Raw genomic sequence first — 17,066 nt, 5'->3', positions numbered from 1 at the left:
TTCTGAAGTACTTCCTCAACCTGATCTTCCACTGTATTCATTCTGCCAGTTATTTTTCAGATTTAACATTCCTCCTTTGTTCCTTTTGTGGCTTATTGTTCTTCCTTCACCTTGTTAATAATAATCATTCTTCATTATTTATCTTTTTTATTATATCTACTAGAGGCCCAGTGCACAAAATCTGTGCTCTGGAGGGGGCCCTCAGCCCAGCCTGGGCCCTCTCACTGTCCAGGACCCCCGGGGATCAGGCCTAAGCTGGCAGTCAGGCATCCTTCTTGCAGTCTGGGGCTCTTACAGTCCAAGACCTCTTGTTCCTTACTGCCCACCCAAGGTGGAGGGGGGAGAGGCTCATGCCACCAGCCACCTCTGCTGGCCAGCTGTGAGCTTGGCTTCTGGCTAATAGGGGTGGGGTGCAGCAGGGGGGAACTCAACTAGAAACTGGGCTCACTGCTTCTCAGTGCTGACTTGCCCCCTCTCCCCCCCCCCTCCCTGCCCACTGGAAGAGAGGCAATCTGGGACCAGGCCAGCTGGGAGAGGGGCTGTGGGAGGTGCAGTACCAGGACCAGGCCACACTGCTGCCTCAGTGGCTGCCTCTGCAGAGGGGTGGACACACAGCCACCTCTCCTGTTGCCTCTGCAAGGAGGGGCCACAGTGCTGGGACCAGAGGATAGGCAGCTTCACCTGGGCCGTCCGCAGGCACCTGGGACCCCTACTTTGTCAGGAAGGATGTCCAGAATGATGTCTGGTTTATCCAGTCTAATTAGCATATTATGCTTTTATTAGTATAGATTATAAAATTTTTTTTGGCTCTGTTCTAATATTCTCCTTCTTTTGTATCTATAACCTAATCTGCTGTTTTCTTTTCAAATGACTGTGCTCTTAGATGTCTTATAATTTGAGCCTCGGAGGGAGCTCACTTTGCCCCAGGGTTATTGGCTCATCTGCCAGTCAGGGTCCAGTAGGAAGGGCAGACCTCATTTTCTGTCAGCCACAGTTACACCAGAGGTGGGAAATGATGTACCTCTGGATATAGAATCCAAGACACACACACATACACACAAAACACAACAAGTCATCTTTTCCTCCAAAATAAGTCATCTTTTCTTCAGGTCAAATTTCTCTTATTTGTTCCCCAAGCAGCAATAGCATTAGGAGTAGATAATTTTTAGATTATAATTTCCAAAACCTCAGAATAGAGCCAGCTTTAAGGATGTGTGATCCGTGCAGTCACACAGGGCCTCATGCTCCATGGGTTGGTTTAATGGTCTGCTGTCCCTCCTGAGATGTGAGCAAAGAGCCCAGCTTCTCATTTTGCACTAGGCAGACTCATCACAAGTGAGGATGTAAAAGAAGAAAAATAATGAGTCATTGGATTTAGGAAACAAGTGATCCAACTTAAGTGAATGAAATTCCTGGGATGATGAAGAAAAATTCCCGTGCAGCAAAAATGGATAGCATCAGTTTTCCTGGATCAGAATGATGAAATTTTAGGAGGAACATTTCCAAGGAACAAAAACAAAACAATAAATTACCAATATATTTGAAATTTTTGAGCTAGAATGCTAAGTGTTTGAACTCAGTGATTTAAAATATTAAGTATTTCAACTTACTGATCTAGAATGTAAGTTTTATGAGGGCAGTAAGTAGCACATAGTAGTAGATACTCAGTATATATAAATTTGTAGACCAAAATCTAGCAGAAAATGGGATATGATATTAGCGTTCAATCATTCAGTGCTGCTTTTGAGCAGGCATTTTTTTTTTTTAAACCTAGGATAAATAATTGTAAAACTGATCTATTTCTGTGGAATGTGGGTATAAAAACCTAACTGGGATGTGCTACCTAAAATATCTGCTTTTTCCCCAGACGTTTTAGTAGCTGAAATGGCCACGTGACATAGTTCTAGCTAATGATTGAGTAAAAATCCAAAGTGTATAAAGCACACTCCCTTTCCTCAAAGAGGAAGCTCAGTAGGGACACACCCCTCTCTAGCACAATAAACATTCTTACATGCAATAAAAATGCTATAAACATGACTATTTCTGCTTGAGAATGATGGGGAAGGTAGCATTTGAGCTTGCTGTTCACAGATTCACAGATTTCTGTTGGTGGGACAAGGTAGTCTGGAATGGAAGAGACAAGCCCGGATGTAGTCAGGAAACTGGAATTATGCCAGAGGGAAAAGGGATGAGAAGGAAAAGTAACCACATTTCCCTTTTGGTAAGGTAATTCTTAGGGTAGTGTAGGAGTACATTAGAAGCAGAGGACAGAAGAAGAAAGGTCTTTGAGGAACCTCTCTTAATAGTCTCAGTGGCACATATAATACCTTAAGAAAAAAGAAAAAAGAAAAAAATAGTCTCAGTGGGAGGAGAAGGCTTAACTGAGGGCAGTCACAATAAAAACTAAAATAAGGGAACTGAGGAACACTTCTGAGTTGGCAGGACTTGATACATTGAATTTTGGGATGTGGGGTATAGTTTAAGAAATGCCTCCAGCGGCCAGGCCCAGAGCAGCAGCTGCCAGGCTGGGACCGGCCAGGCCCGGAGTGGCCGGGCCCAGAGCAACCGGGCCCAGAGCAGCCGGGTCGGGTGCGGCCAGGCCCGGAGCAGCAGCAGCCAAGCCTGGAGCAGCCAGGTCTGGAGCGGCAGTGGCCAGACCCAGAGCAGCTGGTTGTGGAACAGACCAGAGCAACAGAGGCCAGGCCCGGAGCAGCCAGGCCCGAAACAGCTCGCTCCTCGCCTGCCCCCGCCCCAAGGCTGCCTTGCAGACATGGCTGGAAACTTTTGGGGGAACTTTAGGGTCTGCTGAATCAAGTGATGAAGGCTTAGATCTGGATGTGTTGAGTTAGTATAGCGCTGGAGTGTTGATCTGTGAGTGCCTTGTGTGGGGCCTGGATGAGGTTGGTTGATCTATTTGGAAATGTCATTTGTGTGGGGTGTATCCTTGGGCATATGGAGGTGTTATTGATTTGAGAAAATGCTAAGTAACTGATTTGCTATCTGAAAGGTTTAAAGTTCTGAAAGTTTAAGGTCTCTTGCCAAAAAGAGGTTTTAAAGTTAACACCTTAATTTTAATGGAGAAAGGGAATGACAAGCCCTTCCCACCCAGAACAGGTAATCCAATTCCAACCAGCAGCTATGTTTAAACAATGTGTCCATTTATACTTGAATGGCTACACCTTTTGATAGCCTAAGGGCAAGTTTACATGTAAAGAATTTTGCTCTCAACTCCCAGGGCAGAAAAAAAAAACAAGGTTTAAAATTATTAGATTTTAAAATTTATTCTTAGAAGTGTAAAAGTTTATTAATTAAAAAAACAACAACAACAACAACAAAAGGAGATTGAAAAACCTGATGAACAATAATAACTGTTCATTGTAGTAGAGTAGGCGATATGGGAGGGGAGTGGACTGACTGTTCTCCGGGAAAGGGAGGGAGGAAGAGACTGAACATAAACTGTGCACCTATGGATGAGGACAATGGGGGGTGGGGAGGGGTCTGAGGGTGGGGTGGGAACCTGGTGGAAGGGGGAAGAAATGAGGAACCTTTGTAATAATATGAACAATAAAGATTGATTTAAAAATAAATAAATAAATAAAGCTTGTCTGCAACCAATTGTGCGGGATTCAACAAAGCTTGTAAAAAAAAAAAAAAAATGCCTCCAGTTTTCTAAAGGGCAAAAAATCAGATATTTATGGAACACAAATGGTATACCGTGGAGTTAAATGTGATTTTTTTTTTTTTTTTTTTTTAGTTTGTTCCGTTCCAAAAGCTAATAACAATATAACAAGTACCAAGAACACCAATGCCTTTAACACAAGGTACTAGGCCATGCTGAAAGATCAGAAAATAGGGGAGTGCTAAGAGATTATAAAACTGGTTTTTCCAATGTTAGCCTATCTTATTCCTTGAGGCTATACAAGGGAAAGAAAGGAACTCATTGATAAATTGCAGAAGAGTGCAATAAGGATCCTTTTGGAGTAAGTTGTATACATGCTTGTAGGAAACAATCCCCCCCCACCCCTGCCAGCTCCAACACACTCTCCGTCCTGGCATTGGTCCCTGTCCTAGCAGAAGGGAGGAAGACTTCAAGAGTGTATGTGGAGAGCTCTCCCTGCAGCCCGGGAGTCCCGGGTCACAGGAGCTGGCACCCCGTCCAGCTAACGGCAAAGAGATGTGGTTAGCTAGATGGTCCGACAGCAGAGAGATGCTATGTTAGGTAGGCATGCCCTTTCAGCCTTTGCTGCGGGGGAAAGGATGAGTGCGTTCCCCAGGAACCCTCTGTGGACCCTGTGAGAATATCAGAGCAATGCATTTAATTTTAAGAACGCTCTGCCTCGTGAGGTCTGTCTTTAGACACTTCGCTACGCTTCCTTTGGCCACCCATCTCCTTTACGTTTTGCTTTCTATCTTCTCTTGATCAAGTGCACGTGGGAAAACTACATTGAGCCGTAATAGCCGTCGCATCAAGCGCTGCCATCGAGTAGATGCCTCCGCCTTGCTCGGAAACGCGCAGCTCGCGGCCAGTTGGCGAAGGGACTAAGTGTGAGCCGCTCGGCACCCGTAGCTCCGGTTCCCAGGACCTGATACCGGAAGTGGCGGTGCCGGGCCCGGGGCTTCTTAAGGAATGCCGATTCCCGCAGCTCCGCTGCGGCAGTCCGCGAACCCTCAGAAGTCCGCGAACCCTCAGAAGTCTGGGGACATGGAGGCGGCGGGGAAGTTCATAGTGGTGGGCGGCGGCATCGCGGGCGTGTCTTGTGCGGAGCAGGTAGGGCGGACGCGCGGCTCTGCGCCTTCATAGACCCCGGAGAGGGCGGCGCCCCGGGCTGGTCTCCCGCTTCCCGCCCTCCTCATCCCCAGCAGGTGGAAAGTCCGGGTCTCCTATCTGGTCCCTCTGTAGACGATTTCCCCCCATCCCCGCTTTCTTTCCCGCTTGTTCCCAGGTATTGGAAACACTGCGTAGTGGCCCTCGATGTCCCCGGGGCCTCGCAAGCTTCACCTGAGGCGCCTAGCGGATTTTGGGGGGGCGGGGGGCAGTGGGGAGAGAGCAAGTTAGGCTAAGGTGACCAGACGTCCGCTTTTGGCGGGACAGTCCCGATTCTCAACAATTTGTCCCGCTTCCCGCGGCGTTTTAAAAAAACGCCGCGGGAAGCGGGACAAATTGTTAAAAATCGGGACGTCTGGTCACCTTATATTAGGACCGACCGTCCGAGCGGACCAGAGGCCTTGTCGCTAGTGAGGCACTGAGAACATTCAGCCCCTTTGTCAGCTGATGATCGAAGGCAGCTTCCAGTTAGGTGCCAGGTCCTTGGTGCATCGGAACCCTTAGCTACGTTTCCTGCACTTTGAACTCCCAAGATGGAAGATATTTCATCTCTAGTCATGTTTTATAAAACAACCCGCAAGGTGTATGCGGGATGCAGCTAGGGAATGCGTTTCTGCTTATGTATCTACACCTATATGTATTTTAATATTCCCAAAGGGACTGAATTATCTTGAAGTAAACAATCTCAGAAGTAATAAGAAATGGTACAAGAAATTCAAGACATTTAAACTTTTAATCATATATATACACACATATATATGTATATATAATTGATTTCAGAGAGAAAGAGAAACATCAATGATGGGTGAGAATCATCGATTGGCTGTCTAGGCCCCCTACTGGGGATCGAGCCCACAACCCGGGCATGTGCCCTGACTGGGAACCGAACCCAGGACCTCTTGGTCCATGGGATGATTCTAAATCCACTGAGCCATCACAGCTGGACTAAACTTTTAATATTAAGATGTATTTTTCACTCATTCACCAAGTCAACACCTGTGATCCAGGCTCTGTAGTAAGGGCTGATTAGTGAGATATGAGCAGCATGGTACCTTTGTAGGGATTCACAGCCTAGCGGAGAGGCATGTAAATGAATCGTTTCACTTGTGTGTTTGCTCTCTTAGGGGTGCCAGCTGAGTTGGTAGGGAGTAAATGAGGGAAGAGGTATCCTTTCTCCAAGGAGATACACTTTTGTCTCAGTTGTAGAACAAGGAGTAAAATTCACCCCTTAAACAAGAAAAGACAGATGTTCCAAAGGGAAGCAGCAGCAAGCCTCGGGTGAAGCATAGCATCTTCTGGGAGCAGCAAAACTTAAAGCACTTGGCGGAGGTGACCAGAGATGGAAGCCAGGGAAGGTTGGCAGAGACCAGATTATAAAGGATCTTATAAGTCATGCTAAAAACTTACCAGGAGCTTACAAATAGGTGATTTTGAGCAGTGGAGTAATGCGATCGAATGAAAAAGTTTAAAAGCTGATTAGTTATGATGTGTGGGACAGGAATAGCTGGTTAATATGAGACTGGAAGGCCAATTGAAAAGTTATTTTAATAGCATAAAGAAGTTTTGAGGGCCTGGTCTAGCAATGGAAACAAAGCAGAGGGAGCCCTAGCTCATTTGGCTCAGTGGATAGAGTGTTGGCCTGCACTCTGAAGGTTCCTGGGCTCCATTCCAGTCAAGGGATCATGACTGGGTTGTGGGCTCCATCCCCATTAGGGGGCGCGCAGTAGGCAGCCAATCAATGATTCTCATTGATGTTTCCATCTCTCCCTCCCTTCCTCTCTGAAATCAATTATATATATATATGAAAAATTACAGAATACACAAAGGAAAGAAAGATAGGGAGAGTGGTGATATTGTCAGATACTGTAGAAAATTAAAATAAGGTGATACTAAAAAAATTCTATGGGTTTTAAGGATGTATAGTTGAATTGGACATGCTCAGTTTTAATAGTGTAAAAGTAAAGCATCAAACAGACTGTCAAATTACAGCGGGAAAGTTAGGGAGAGGTGGGGGAGATAAGAGATCAACCGAAGAAGGACTTGTATGCATGCATATAAGCATAACCAATGGATGCAAGTCACTGGGGGTGAGGGCATGTATGGGGGGGGGGGGCAATGGGAAGATATGTACACATGTAATACCTTAATTAAAAAAATGGGGGAAAAGGGATAGAAATAGAGATTGGTGGAGTTGAACTAGAGCATGAGTTAAGAAAATGCTTGCAAGAAGTGTAAAGTGAGAAAGAGAGGTTTGAAGCTAGAGGAAAATGATGAAACAATGGCAGGTGAAGGCTAATATTAAAATGGCTTGGTCTTCCCAGGGTATCTGCTGGTTGGGCATTTGGAAGAGGCAGGATGGGGGTGCCAAATCACTTGGGAAAAGGACTAAGATTCTAAATGTTTATTATTAAAGGATTGCTGTCATTTCATCCTACTGAAGGCAATGAAAATATTTTACAATAGATAGAAGTTGGTTTAACTGTTAATTAGGAAGATAATTTCTCCTTACCCTTGGCATGTAATATAGGTTCAGTAAATAAGGAATACCTCTTTATGCCACTTTTCTTATCAGATCTTTGTTAGTATTTAGTATAAATGTATTACTCATTTTAATCAATACCACAGTATTGAACACTACTCATCACTACCCTATAAATACGAACAAGATTCAGGATAATGGAAACTTTAGATAAGGAACAATGATTTGTTTCCTAGGTTAATAATTTTATTAAAATTGCACTATCCCTTTCTCACCCTCCATGTCATATGTACTAATAACTAAAATTATTTATATTTTTCCTACTTTTTTTTTTTAAATAAGTTGGCAATTCACTTCCCGTCAGAAGAGATTCTCCTGGTAACAGCTTCTCCTGTTATTAAAGCAGTTACAAATTTCAAGCAGGTAAGAATCTTTGTATAACTTCCTTACTATTAATTTTTAAAAATTGCAGTAACTTGCATAGCACGTAGTGTAATTGTACTGTTTTAATTTTTTTAAATGACAAATGTTCTTTGGATGTTCATTTTAAAATTGTAGTTCAAAGTTTAGAATTATTCAGATTGAATACCAAAAGCACCCAGAAAGATATTGCATTTCTAGTCTTCTCTTTTTTTTTCTCCTATCATTTCCCTCCCACTCTGAATTACTTTTCAGAAAATTTAAAATAAGGTTCTTTTGGGGAAAGTTGCTATGAAACCTAAATATTAATGCAAATATATCCGTATGTTATTATAAATATATGTGTGCATGTGTATTTACAAATCAGAAGTGCTTCTGAGCCAAGTTTACACTTGTAGATAATTAATGTTGCAGATGTCTAATAAGCATCTCAGAATACTTTGTAGTTTCACAAATTTCTATTATAATTATAATAGGAGTCTAAGATCATTTGGGTCATAGTATGATAGAAGAGTGGTCTCCACAAACATTTTTGATCCAGGAAACTAAGGCAGGGACCTAACAGACTTGCCCAAGAGTGGTAGTCTTAAAATGCAAAATCTTCTTTCCACTGTATTTTGTGTAGTTCACCAACTTTCTTGTTTTATGAACATAAAATAAGTAATATATAGAAAAAAATGGAACTATTTTTATTATTCTTGAAAAAGTTTTTAACATGTGTTCTTACCTCTTTGATCTAATACAGATTTCTAAAGTATTGGAAGAGTTTGATGTTGAAGAACAACCAAGTGCCATGTTAGAAAACCGCTTTCCCAACATTAAAGTTATAGAATGTGGAGTAAAGCAACTGAAGAGTGAAGAACATGTAAGAGAACTTTTCCTTAATGTCGATTTGCTCTGTTAAATCTTGGTGAGGTTTTTGCCTGACTTCCTTTGAACCCACCTCTACCACCACCAAAGTCCCTAGCGTGCAAATTTTGTGACATTGATTTCCATTACTAGAAAAATTTACACTCTTTTGTGAGTTTATTGGGATTGTGCAGTTAGTTTAGTTTTGCCATTTAAATTTTATATTTCAAATTAACATTAACATTTATATAGTGTCCACTGTTTTCTGGGCCCTACATTAAGTGGTAGGCACCATAATATAAGGAATAAGCAATAATATAAGGAATCTATTCCTGGGAGCTCTCAATGTCATAGAGAATATAGACAGGCATAGGTACCTATAATTATATGGACATGTGAAAAGCACAGTCATTGAAATATTATCAAAGCTCTGCTAGTAGATGTGTAGGAAGACTTCATAAATTGAGTAATACTCGAGCTGTGTTTTAAATATGAGTGAATGAATAGTTAGTGAATTAATAGATGCAAAGGGCATTCCAGGAAGAGATTCCATCTTCAAAGACCAAAAGAATCAAAAAGGGGCATGTGGAACAGTGAGGTGGTCAGTGGGATTTGGGTGGGGCTAAGTAAAGGAGATTGGCAGACAGGGCCTGAGAAATAAGTAAATAAGATTGTGAAGAGCTTTTTATGTCATGCTAAGAAATTGAGTTCAGTTTCTAATTAATGAAAAAAATAGTAAAGAGATTTTAAGTGGAGGCAGGGATGATGAAAAAGATGTTCTTTTAAGAAGATATATAATAATCTGAATAAAGATTTTAAAAAGGAAGAAGATATATCTGACAGTAGTGTCAAGAATGAGTAAGTGGCTAGTAGCCAACAACCAAATTAGAAGGGGTTTGCAATAGTCCAAAATGATACAAGGCCAAAACCAAGGCAGTGTGAGGAATAAGGCATTCTCAGAAAAGGATATGATCAGGTGATTAACAATATCCTCAAATGAGCTTTAGGCAAGATGTAAAATAGAGTTTGTACTTGTTTCTCAAAAGCACCTGTAATTTATGATATCTCCCTCAGGGATAAAACACATCACATTTGATAGGGAAAAAAATTAAGAAAAGTTTTATCAGAAAATAATGAAAAATCTGAATCCAAAAACCAGAATAAGTTCTAATACTTACAGTGGTAATACTTACTCATTGTAACATCCACGTGAATTAATTTGCAAGTTGAAGTAGGCTTAAAAGGATACTAATGAGTTGTGAGGAAATTTCACATTAGGACATTGGAATGAATTAGAGCGCTACCCATTAATTAACATTTGAAAAGTTAAATGAAAAGTCCCACATGAGGTATATGTCTGCATTCTCTTATCCATCCTTTATATTCTTTAGTGAATTAGAAATAATGTGTTTATCTTCATTTCTACTTTCAAAATTTAACATTAGCGAATAAAGAGCTTTTGTGTTTGTTTTCATAGTAGCTAAATGAAAATTTATTTTTAAAATTTGGTCAAAGCCTATAACTAATAAGTCTTCCTTTCATGAAGGAAGACTTGCATGAAGTTTCTATATGGATTACACTGTTGGGTTATTGATTTTATGTATTTGTTATGCAGCTAAAGAGTTAGCATGGGTGGCAGATGTCTCAATGGGTAATAAGTGCTGTGTTATGATTTGCCAAGTTTTATGATTCAAACACATGGCACAAAAGTTAACTCCTAAACCGTTATAATGAAATCCAGCATCTCTTATGTATGCCTGCTTTCTAAATGCTGCTGCTAATCTATAGGTTTTCTTCAATATTAAGAAACAGAAACATTTGTTTTAGACTTATGAGGTTATTAAAAATTAATATAAATATCTTTAAAGCCAGTACATGCTGGATTTAAGTTTAACTAGTTTGTCACTTAGGTGAAAATATAATCTCCAAAGAGTGTATAGTTGGCTGGGAGAAAGGCTAGTTTTCATTAGACTTGCAAAATAATTCATGGCCCTAAAATGATTAAGAACCACTGAATTGAAGAATGTATTCTTATGCTTACTTAGCTTTGTATTTACTGGGACAAAGTGTTGAGTGCCACCAAGAGGCAAGGTTATTATACTTTTTGCTTTTGTGTTTTTGACTGTTTAAAGTGAAATTGTACGCACGTATAAATGCATCTCCTTGCCCCTTCATTGCTTATGTTTTTACAGTGCATTTTAACAGAAGATGGCAGTCAGCACGTATATAAGAAACTCTGTCTGTGTGCTGGAGCTAAACCGAAGTTGATATGTGAAGGAAATCCTTATGTATTAGGAATCCGTGATACAGATAGTGCTCAGGTAATACTTTGGGGTTGGGTCATGGGGAATAAACATGAATATTTTTTTCTTAGACATCTTTTGCTACATTTGAATCAAAGTGTCTCACTTACAGTGCTAATTCCTAAACTGTAGGAGCAGAAGGGAGGTTTTTTGTTTTGTGGCCCATAAACCAGAAAGTAGCTATAAGGTTCTATTATTGTCAATTTTAATTTGTTTTTAGTTGATAATTTGTCTTGTTTTTTATGCATGGTGATGTTCTATTTTCTTTCTGCTATATGATGTCCCAAATTTAATGACTCTGCTGAAGGGTACAGCTTATATTGTGCACACACTTATTCTTGTGATTGGGAATATGTGATTTATAACCTAAATAATATAATGATCTCTTCCCCAAAAGAATTAAGCATATCCAAAACTTACTGAACTTACTCCCCAGCAAAGAAATTAATATTCAGAAGATCTTTGTGGTACAGAATTATGACAGACTCTAAAACCAGAAAAGTCACTCGGTTTATTGTTCTGCTTAAGTGATAACTATCCCAGTAAGATGAAACTCTATTGTGGAACCTTATACAACTTGTTTTGCTAATTTATTTCAGGGTTTGTTGACCTTATTGTCAAGAAGTTCTTCCTGATTTCAAATCACAATACTCTGTCTTACTTCAAGTTCCTTGTTGTTCTGTCCCATGAGGTGATCATTTTACACTTATGTAACAACATTTTGTGTCCTTGAAAATTGAGTTTACTTTCAAGCTATTCTTAATTAAATAATTAGGAATTTAGAGAAAACTAGAACTTGGTTATCTTTTAGTAAACCTTTTGGATTCATGTTACCAAAGATTGCATTCATGACTGGATTCCAGCAAAGCCCTCTACATACATGAACTCATTGAATCCTCATGATAATTTTATGTGAGAGTCATTACTGCCACTCTACAAATAGGTCATTGAAAATGAAATATAATCCCCAGAGTAATTATCATTACTAAGATAGTTATTAAACTGTATCAAAAGTACAGTTCAAACTTATGCCATTCATCTCCATATCCAGTACTCTTTATGGATCTTTCTTAAATTATCTACTGCCCTCAATGAAGGACAAACTAAAATTAATCTAAGGGTTGTTTTTTTTGTTGTTGTTGTAGAAATTTTAGGTCAGCACATATATAAGAAACTATGTGTGCTGGAGTTAAACCAAATTTCATTGGTTATTTATTGAATATTACAATAAGTTTTGGGGTCAATTTAAGAGAAATGGCAACTTAACATAGTAGGCAGAGGAACTGAGCTATTCAGACGTCATCCTGAAGCAATAGTAGTATTCTGTACTTTTGAACATCTAAGAGTGACCCACTGGCTTTTCTCCAAGTACATTGTGATCTTTTTAGGGAGGGTGGTGGTAGTAATTAGCTGCCTTATAATGGTACATTTTAAAAAATAAAAGATAGACATTATTATGTGTCTGCTACTCCTAACAGTCTTTATCTACATCATCTTACTTAATGCTTACAGAAACCTCGAGATTTAGTCACTTCTTAATTCCATTAATAGTTGACTGTGAGGTACAAGAGGATAAGCAATTTGTTCATCATCCCCAGTAATAGTATCTGCTAGAACCAGTTCCTCTAGTGTTTGTGCTCTTAACCACCATGCTGCTGTGGCTCTCATCCTGCAGAGAGTATCAACTGAGGAACTAGAAGAGGAAGAATCCTGTATCTAGGATATAGATCAGTGTTACTTAGTAAATTGATTTGGTAAATAGTTGGGAATTTAGTAAACTAAGACAGGGCCTCCTGCTGAAATTCTGAAGTAGTACTCTAAATGTAGGGAGATCTGGGGGAGATAAGAGATCAACCAAAGGACTTGTATAATTGCATATAAGTACAACCAATGGACACAAAACTCTGGAGGGAGGGTATGTATTGGGGGGTTGGGCAATGGTAAGATATGTACACAGATAAAAATTTAATAAAAAATAAAAAAAACAAAAATAAATAAATAAATGTAATGACATAAAAACAAGGAAAATCAGGAGAGGCAGTGTAGGGTGAAACATCGAGAATTTGTATTATTAATTGGAGGGTGCATCCCGAAAGAGTGGGAAAGTGAGACTTATCAGAGAAGCCTCTTGCTTCCACTATTGCCCCCTATATATTTAAAACCCTGTGTCGTTTTCTTTTTAATACAGGAATTTCAGAAACAGCTTACGAATGCTAAAAGAATCATGATCATAGGGAATGGTGGTATTGCACTTGAATTAGCGTAAGTATATATTTTTAAAAATTGCTCTGTGATTTATGTGTTTGTTGGCAGACTAGAAAAGATCTTGTTATCCTGAAAATCATAGATGATATAATTGTTTTTTATATTTTTTCAAGAACAGAAATCCACTTAATTATTTTAGCTTTCATGGGATACATATTTGCAGAAATATTGTTAGAAAACATGAGTTTAGGCAGTGCTTTAGGTGTCAAAGGGCCATTAACTGGTAACTGGCTAGATTTGACCCATCCTATATAATAAAAGCCTAATATGCTAAGTGTCCGACTACATTTGACTAGTGGCTATGATGCACACTGACCACCAGAGGGCAGACGCTCTGACTGGTAGGTTAGCTTGCTGCTGGGGTCCAGTGATCAGGACTGAGTGAGATGGGCCGGACATATCCTGGAGCCCTCCCGAGGCCCCTCCCCGGCCCCAATCGTGCACTGATGGGGTTTCTCAGTCTGGCCTGTACCCTCTTGTAATCCAGGACTCCTCAGGGGAATGTTGGGGAGCTGGTTTCAGCCCGATCCCCCCAGGGCAGGCTGAGGGACCCCACCAGTGCACAATCCATGCACCAGGCCTCTAATGTACTATATTAAAAAAGAATTTGAATGTGTACAACTTTAGAGATTCTAGTCATAATCCTCATCACTTTTTATTGCTTAATACCCATCCTGTTTCACTCGGTTATGTTATGTGAACACATTAATGAATATGAAATATTATTTAAAAATATTTCAAGTTCAAAAATCATCAAAGACTCCTCTTGTAGCTTTCAGAGCATTAATTCACTTTCTTTGTGATTTTATCTTCCAGCAGGTAGCTGACATGAAATAGTATGGGCATTTTTCAGATTAGAAAATTGGGTCCAATTATAGATAGGACAAATTTATATTAAAATAAGGAATCTGCTCAAGCCCCGCCTTTGCTCAATTTCATCCATTCTAATGCTCAGACTAGGTTTTGCCCCACTTTTTTAGAGGATGTTGAATACCATTGAGCCTTTAAGAGTTCTTCAATTGCCTGAGTACCAGGAATGACAGTCATTATAATAATTATGAATTTTTGGCAGCGTGAAGGGAAATACAGAGGAAAAAATAGAGCATCAAAACCAGACTGGGCCTTAAGGGAGGAGGCACAGATGTAAGAGAGCCTTCAAATTCTTAGTACACATGACAAATTTTCTCCATCACCTATTGCCAAAACTATAACTTAGTACTATTATTATTTACAGTGAAATGCTTTCTTACCTTAAAAAATGTTTAAATTCTCACATTTGATCTTATTTCTTTTGTAATATTATTTAAGTACATAAAATATCTGTTACCAAATAGTAACTATTCTCAGTATGGTAGCTGTGTTTCATCCATCCATCATCCATTACAGTGTAATGATTACACTATAACCAGAAAAAGCATTTCTCACTCCTAGGAACCCTGCAGACATTAAATAATAACTATGTTGTAAAAACTGAACACTTTGAAATGATATTTATTGTAATAAAATTTTACATGATGTCCAGTATATATATTTGTCACTTATATGTTCTTGATAAACTGGCTATATTCCTTTTATTATTTATTCTATTTTAACTCTTATCCTGAAAGAGTGTTACATTGCTCTTTATGATAGTTTTTTTCTGGGTTTGCCTCAAAATACTTTCTTTACTTGTGCCATAGGAGGGAATTGTTATTTGCAAGTACAAGGATTTCTACTCATACTTTTGAAATTGTTCTAAGTAACTTTAATATTCCTTCTAGGTATGAAATCGAAGGGTGTGAAGTAATTTGGGCCATTAAAGATAAGGCTATTGGGAATACTTTCTTCGATGCAGGAGCAGCTGAATTCTTGACCTCAAAGCTCATTGCTGAAAAACCAGAGGCTAAAATTGCACATAAAAGAACCAGATATACAACTGAAGGTAAATATAGAATCTGACTCATTAATTCACAGATAAATCTCTATCTTTTTAACCATATAGAAAAAGACTATAAGAAAATTTAGTAAAATATATTTGGGTGCTAAGAATACAGATAAATATTTCTATATATCCTTATATGACTGTTTAGATTTTCTAGACTATATATTTTATGAAAAATATGTATAATTAAAATGAAATTTAAAGTGAATTAAATAAACCAGTCCATCTGCATATTTGTAAACAGATGCTACAATTAGATAAGATCTAAGGTAATTTTATAAAAATGCAATGAGTTTGAAAGTAAATACAAGCTTCATGACTTTTTAGTTTAAAGAGGTTTAAAACAAAAAAAAAACACAAAATTTGGTCAGATGCCAAAAACTGACCAAATTCAAAATCTGTCGGCTAATATTCTTACCCTTTATATTAACCAGTGAATATAACATTCCAAAAACACTATGTTTATACTCAATACTCGATTAAAAGATTATCCATTTTATATCTCTACATCACAAAATATTAAAATAAATAACATTATTAATACAGGTGACTTTGTTTCATCATTTGGTATGTACTTATGCATGAGAACCATTATATTGCCTAAAAGCTGCAGAACAAGCATAATTATTTGCCTGGCAATTTTTATATCATTTGCATTTTGAATTGAGTTTATCTCTTCAGGAAAGAAAAAGGAAGCAGGAACCAAAATTAATGCTGGTAATATAGGCAGTGCCTTGGGACCTGATTGGCATGAAGGCTTAAATCTTAAAGGAACAAAAGAGGTATGATTTCTTATATTAATTAAACATGTCTAAATGCCATTTTAAATTCTTGAACCATTTTTTGAAGACTGGTTACAAATATGTAGTCAAAGAATTGCTAGGTCCCTTTCCTTAAACTCCATAGTGCTAAGAAAGGAGTTGGCTTACATGCCCACCAAACGTAGGTGAATATTAAATTCATCTAAAACTCACTCTCTGCCTTCTAACTCCTCAGAGACAGAGATTGCCATACACAGACCACAGTGAAAACACCTGTCCTATTTTAAATTAATGTTTTCTCAAAGGTTACTTCAGATGCATTTCAATATTTTAAAGGTTAATAGGTGGTTTCTAAATAGAATACTTCTCTTTTAGTTTTCTCATAAGGTTCACATTGAAACTATGTGTGAAGTAAAGAATATCTATCTTCAGAAGGAATTTAGACTCTCTAAGAAAAAGTCCTTGACATTTCCAAAAGACCATCATAATGAGTTCGTTACAACTGATAAAGGTAGGTGACAAAATAAAAAGATATTTAACTTATTTAAAAGGAAGGCAGCTTAATTTTTATTATTATACTAGAGGCCTGTTGCACCGAGGGGGTGGGGGGGCGGGGGGTTGGGGGGGTGGGATTAAGGGGATGCTCAGCCTGGTATGCGCCCTCCTGCAATCCGGGACCCCTCGGGGGATGTAGCAGTGTGGTAAAGCCCCGGCCCACTGCACGTGCCAGGGCAGCTAGGTAGCACTGCCACAGAGTTGAGAATTTGGGAGAGGCTCCCACTGCTGCAGCTGCGCATGCCAGCTACAAGCCCAGCTTCTGGCTGAGCAGCGCTCCCCCTGTGGAAGCACACTGACCACCAGGGGGCAGCTCCTGCATTGAGCATCTGTCCCCTAGTTGTCTGCACATCATAGCGACTGGGCATTCCAGTCTTTCCGCCCTAATGGTCACTTAAGCTTTTATATATATAGATTAAAAACCAACTTCAGACTTCCATATAAATTTTAAATATGAAAAGTAAAAATAAAGTGATAATTTAATAAGTAATCTCATTTTTACAACCTAAAGTTTTGTAATAAATTGTATAAGGCTTTACTCACTGTTTTGACTGTCATAACCCTGTGAGTCAATCAGAATATCTTACAGATCAAAACAAAACAAAAACTAAAACCTGATTTTCTCAGAGGTGAACTAACTTCCCCAAAATCAAACAGGCTGAAAATGTATAAATTTAGAACTAAGACA

The 17,066-nt window shown here is 38.9% G+C and overlaps 1 protein-coding gene across 1 annotated transcript in view; it reads left to right on the top strand.

The window, feature by feature from the left end:
• Positions 1 to 4,569: 4,569 nt before the first annotated feature.
• The window catches only part of PYROXD1 (pyridine nucleotide-disulphide oxidoreductase domain 1), a 19,580-nt gene continuing 7,083 nt past the window's right edge, over positions 4,570 to 17,066 (top strand). The window contains exons 1-8 of the mRNA XM_084877244.1: positions 4,570 to 4,768; positions 7,647 to 7,727; positions 8,470 to 8,589; positions 10,766 to 10,894; positions 13,065 to 13,138; positions 14,902 to 15,062; positions 15,744 to 15,844; positions 16,199 to 16,334. Of these exons, the coding sequence (XP_084733370.1) occupies positions 4,628 to 4,768; positions 7,647 to 7,727; positions 8,470 to 8,589; positions 10,766 to 10,894; positions 13,065 to 13,138; positions 14,902 to 15,062; positions 15,744 to 15,844; positions 16,199 to 16,334 (943 nt within the window). The 5' untranslated portion in view covers positions 4,570 to 4,627. The remainder of the gene's footprint in view (positions 4,769 to 7,646; positions 7,728 to 8,469; positions 8,590 to 10,765; positions 10,895 to 13,064; positions 13,139 to 14,901; positions 15,063 to 15,743; positions 15,845 to 16,198; positions 16,335 to 17,066) is intronic.

Source organism: Pipistrellus hanaki (genome assembly GCF_964339955.1).
Source record: "Pipistrellus hanaki genome assembly, chromosome: 3".
In the NCBI taxonomy this organism is placed as follows: domain Eukaryota; kingdom Metazoa; phylum Chordata; class Mammalia; order Chiroptera; family Vespertilionidae; genus Pipistrellus; species Pipistrellus hanaki.
The sequence above is the reverse complement of the archived record's forward strand: the minus strand, read 5'-3'. Positions and strand labels throughout refer to the sequence as shown.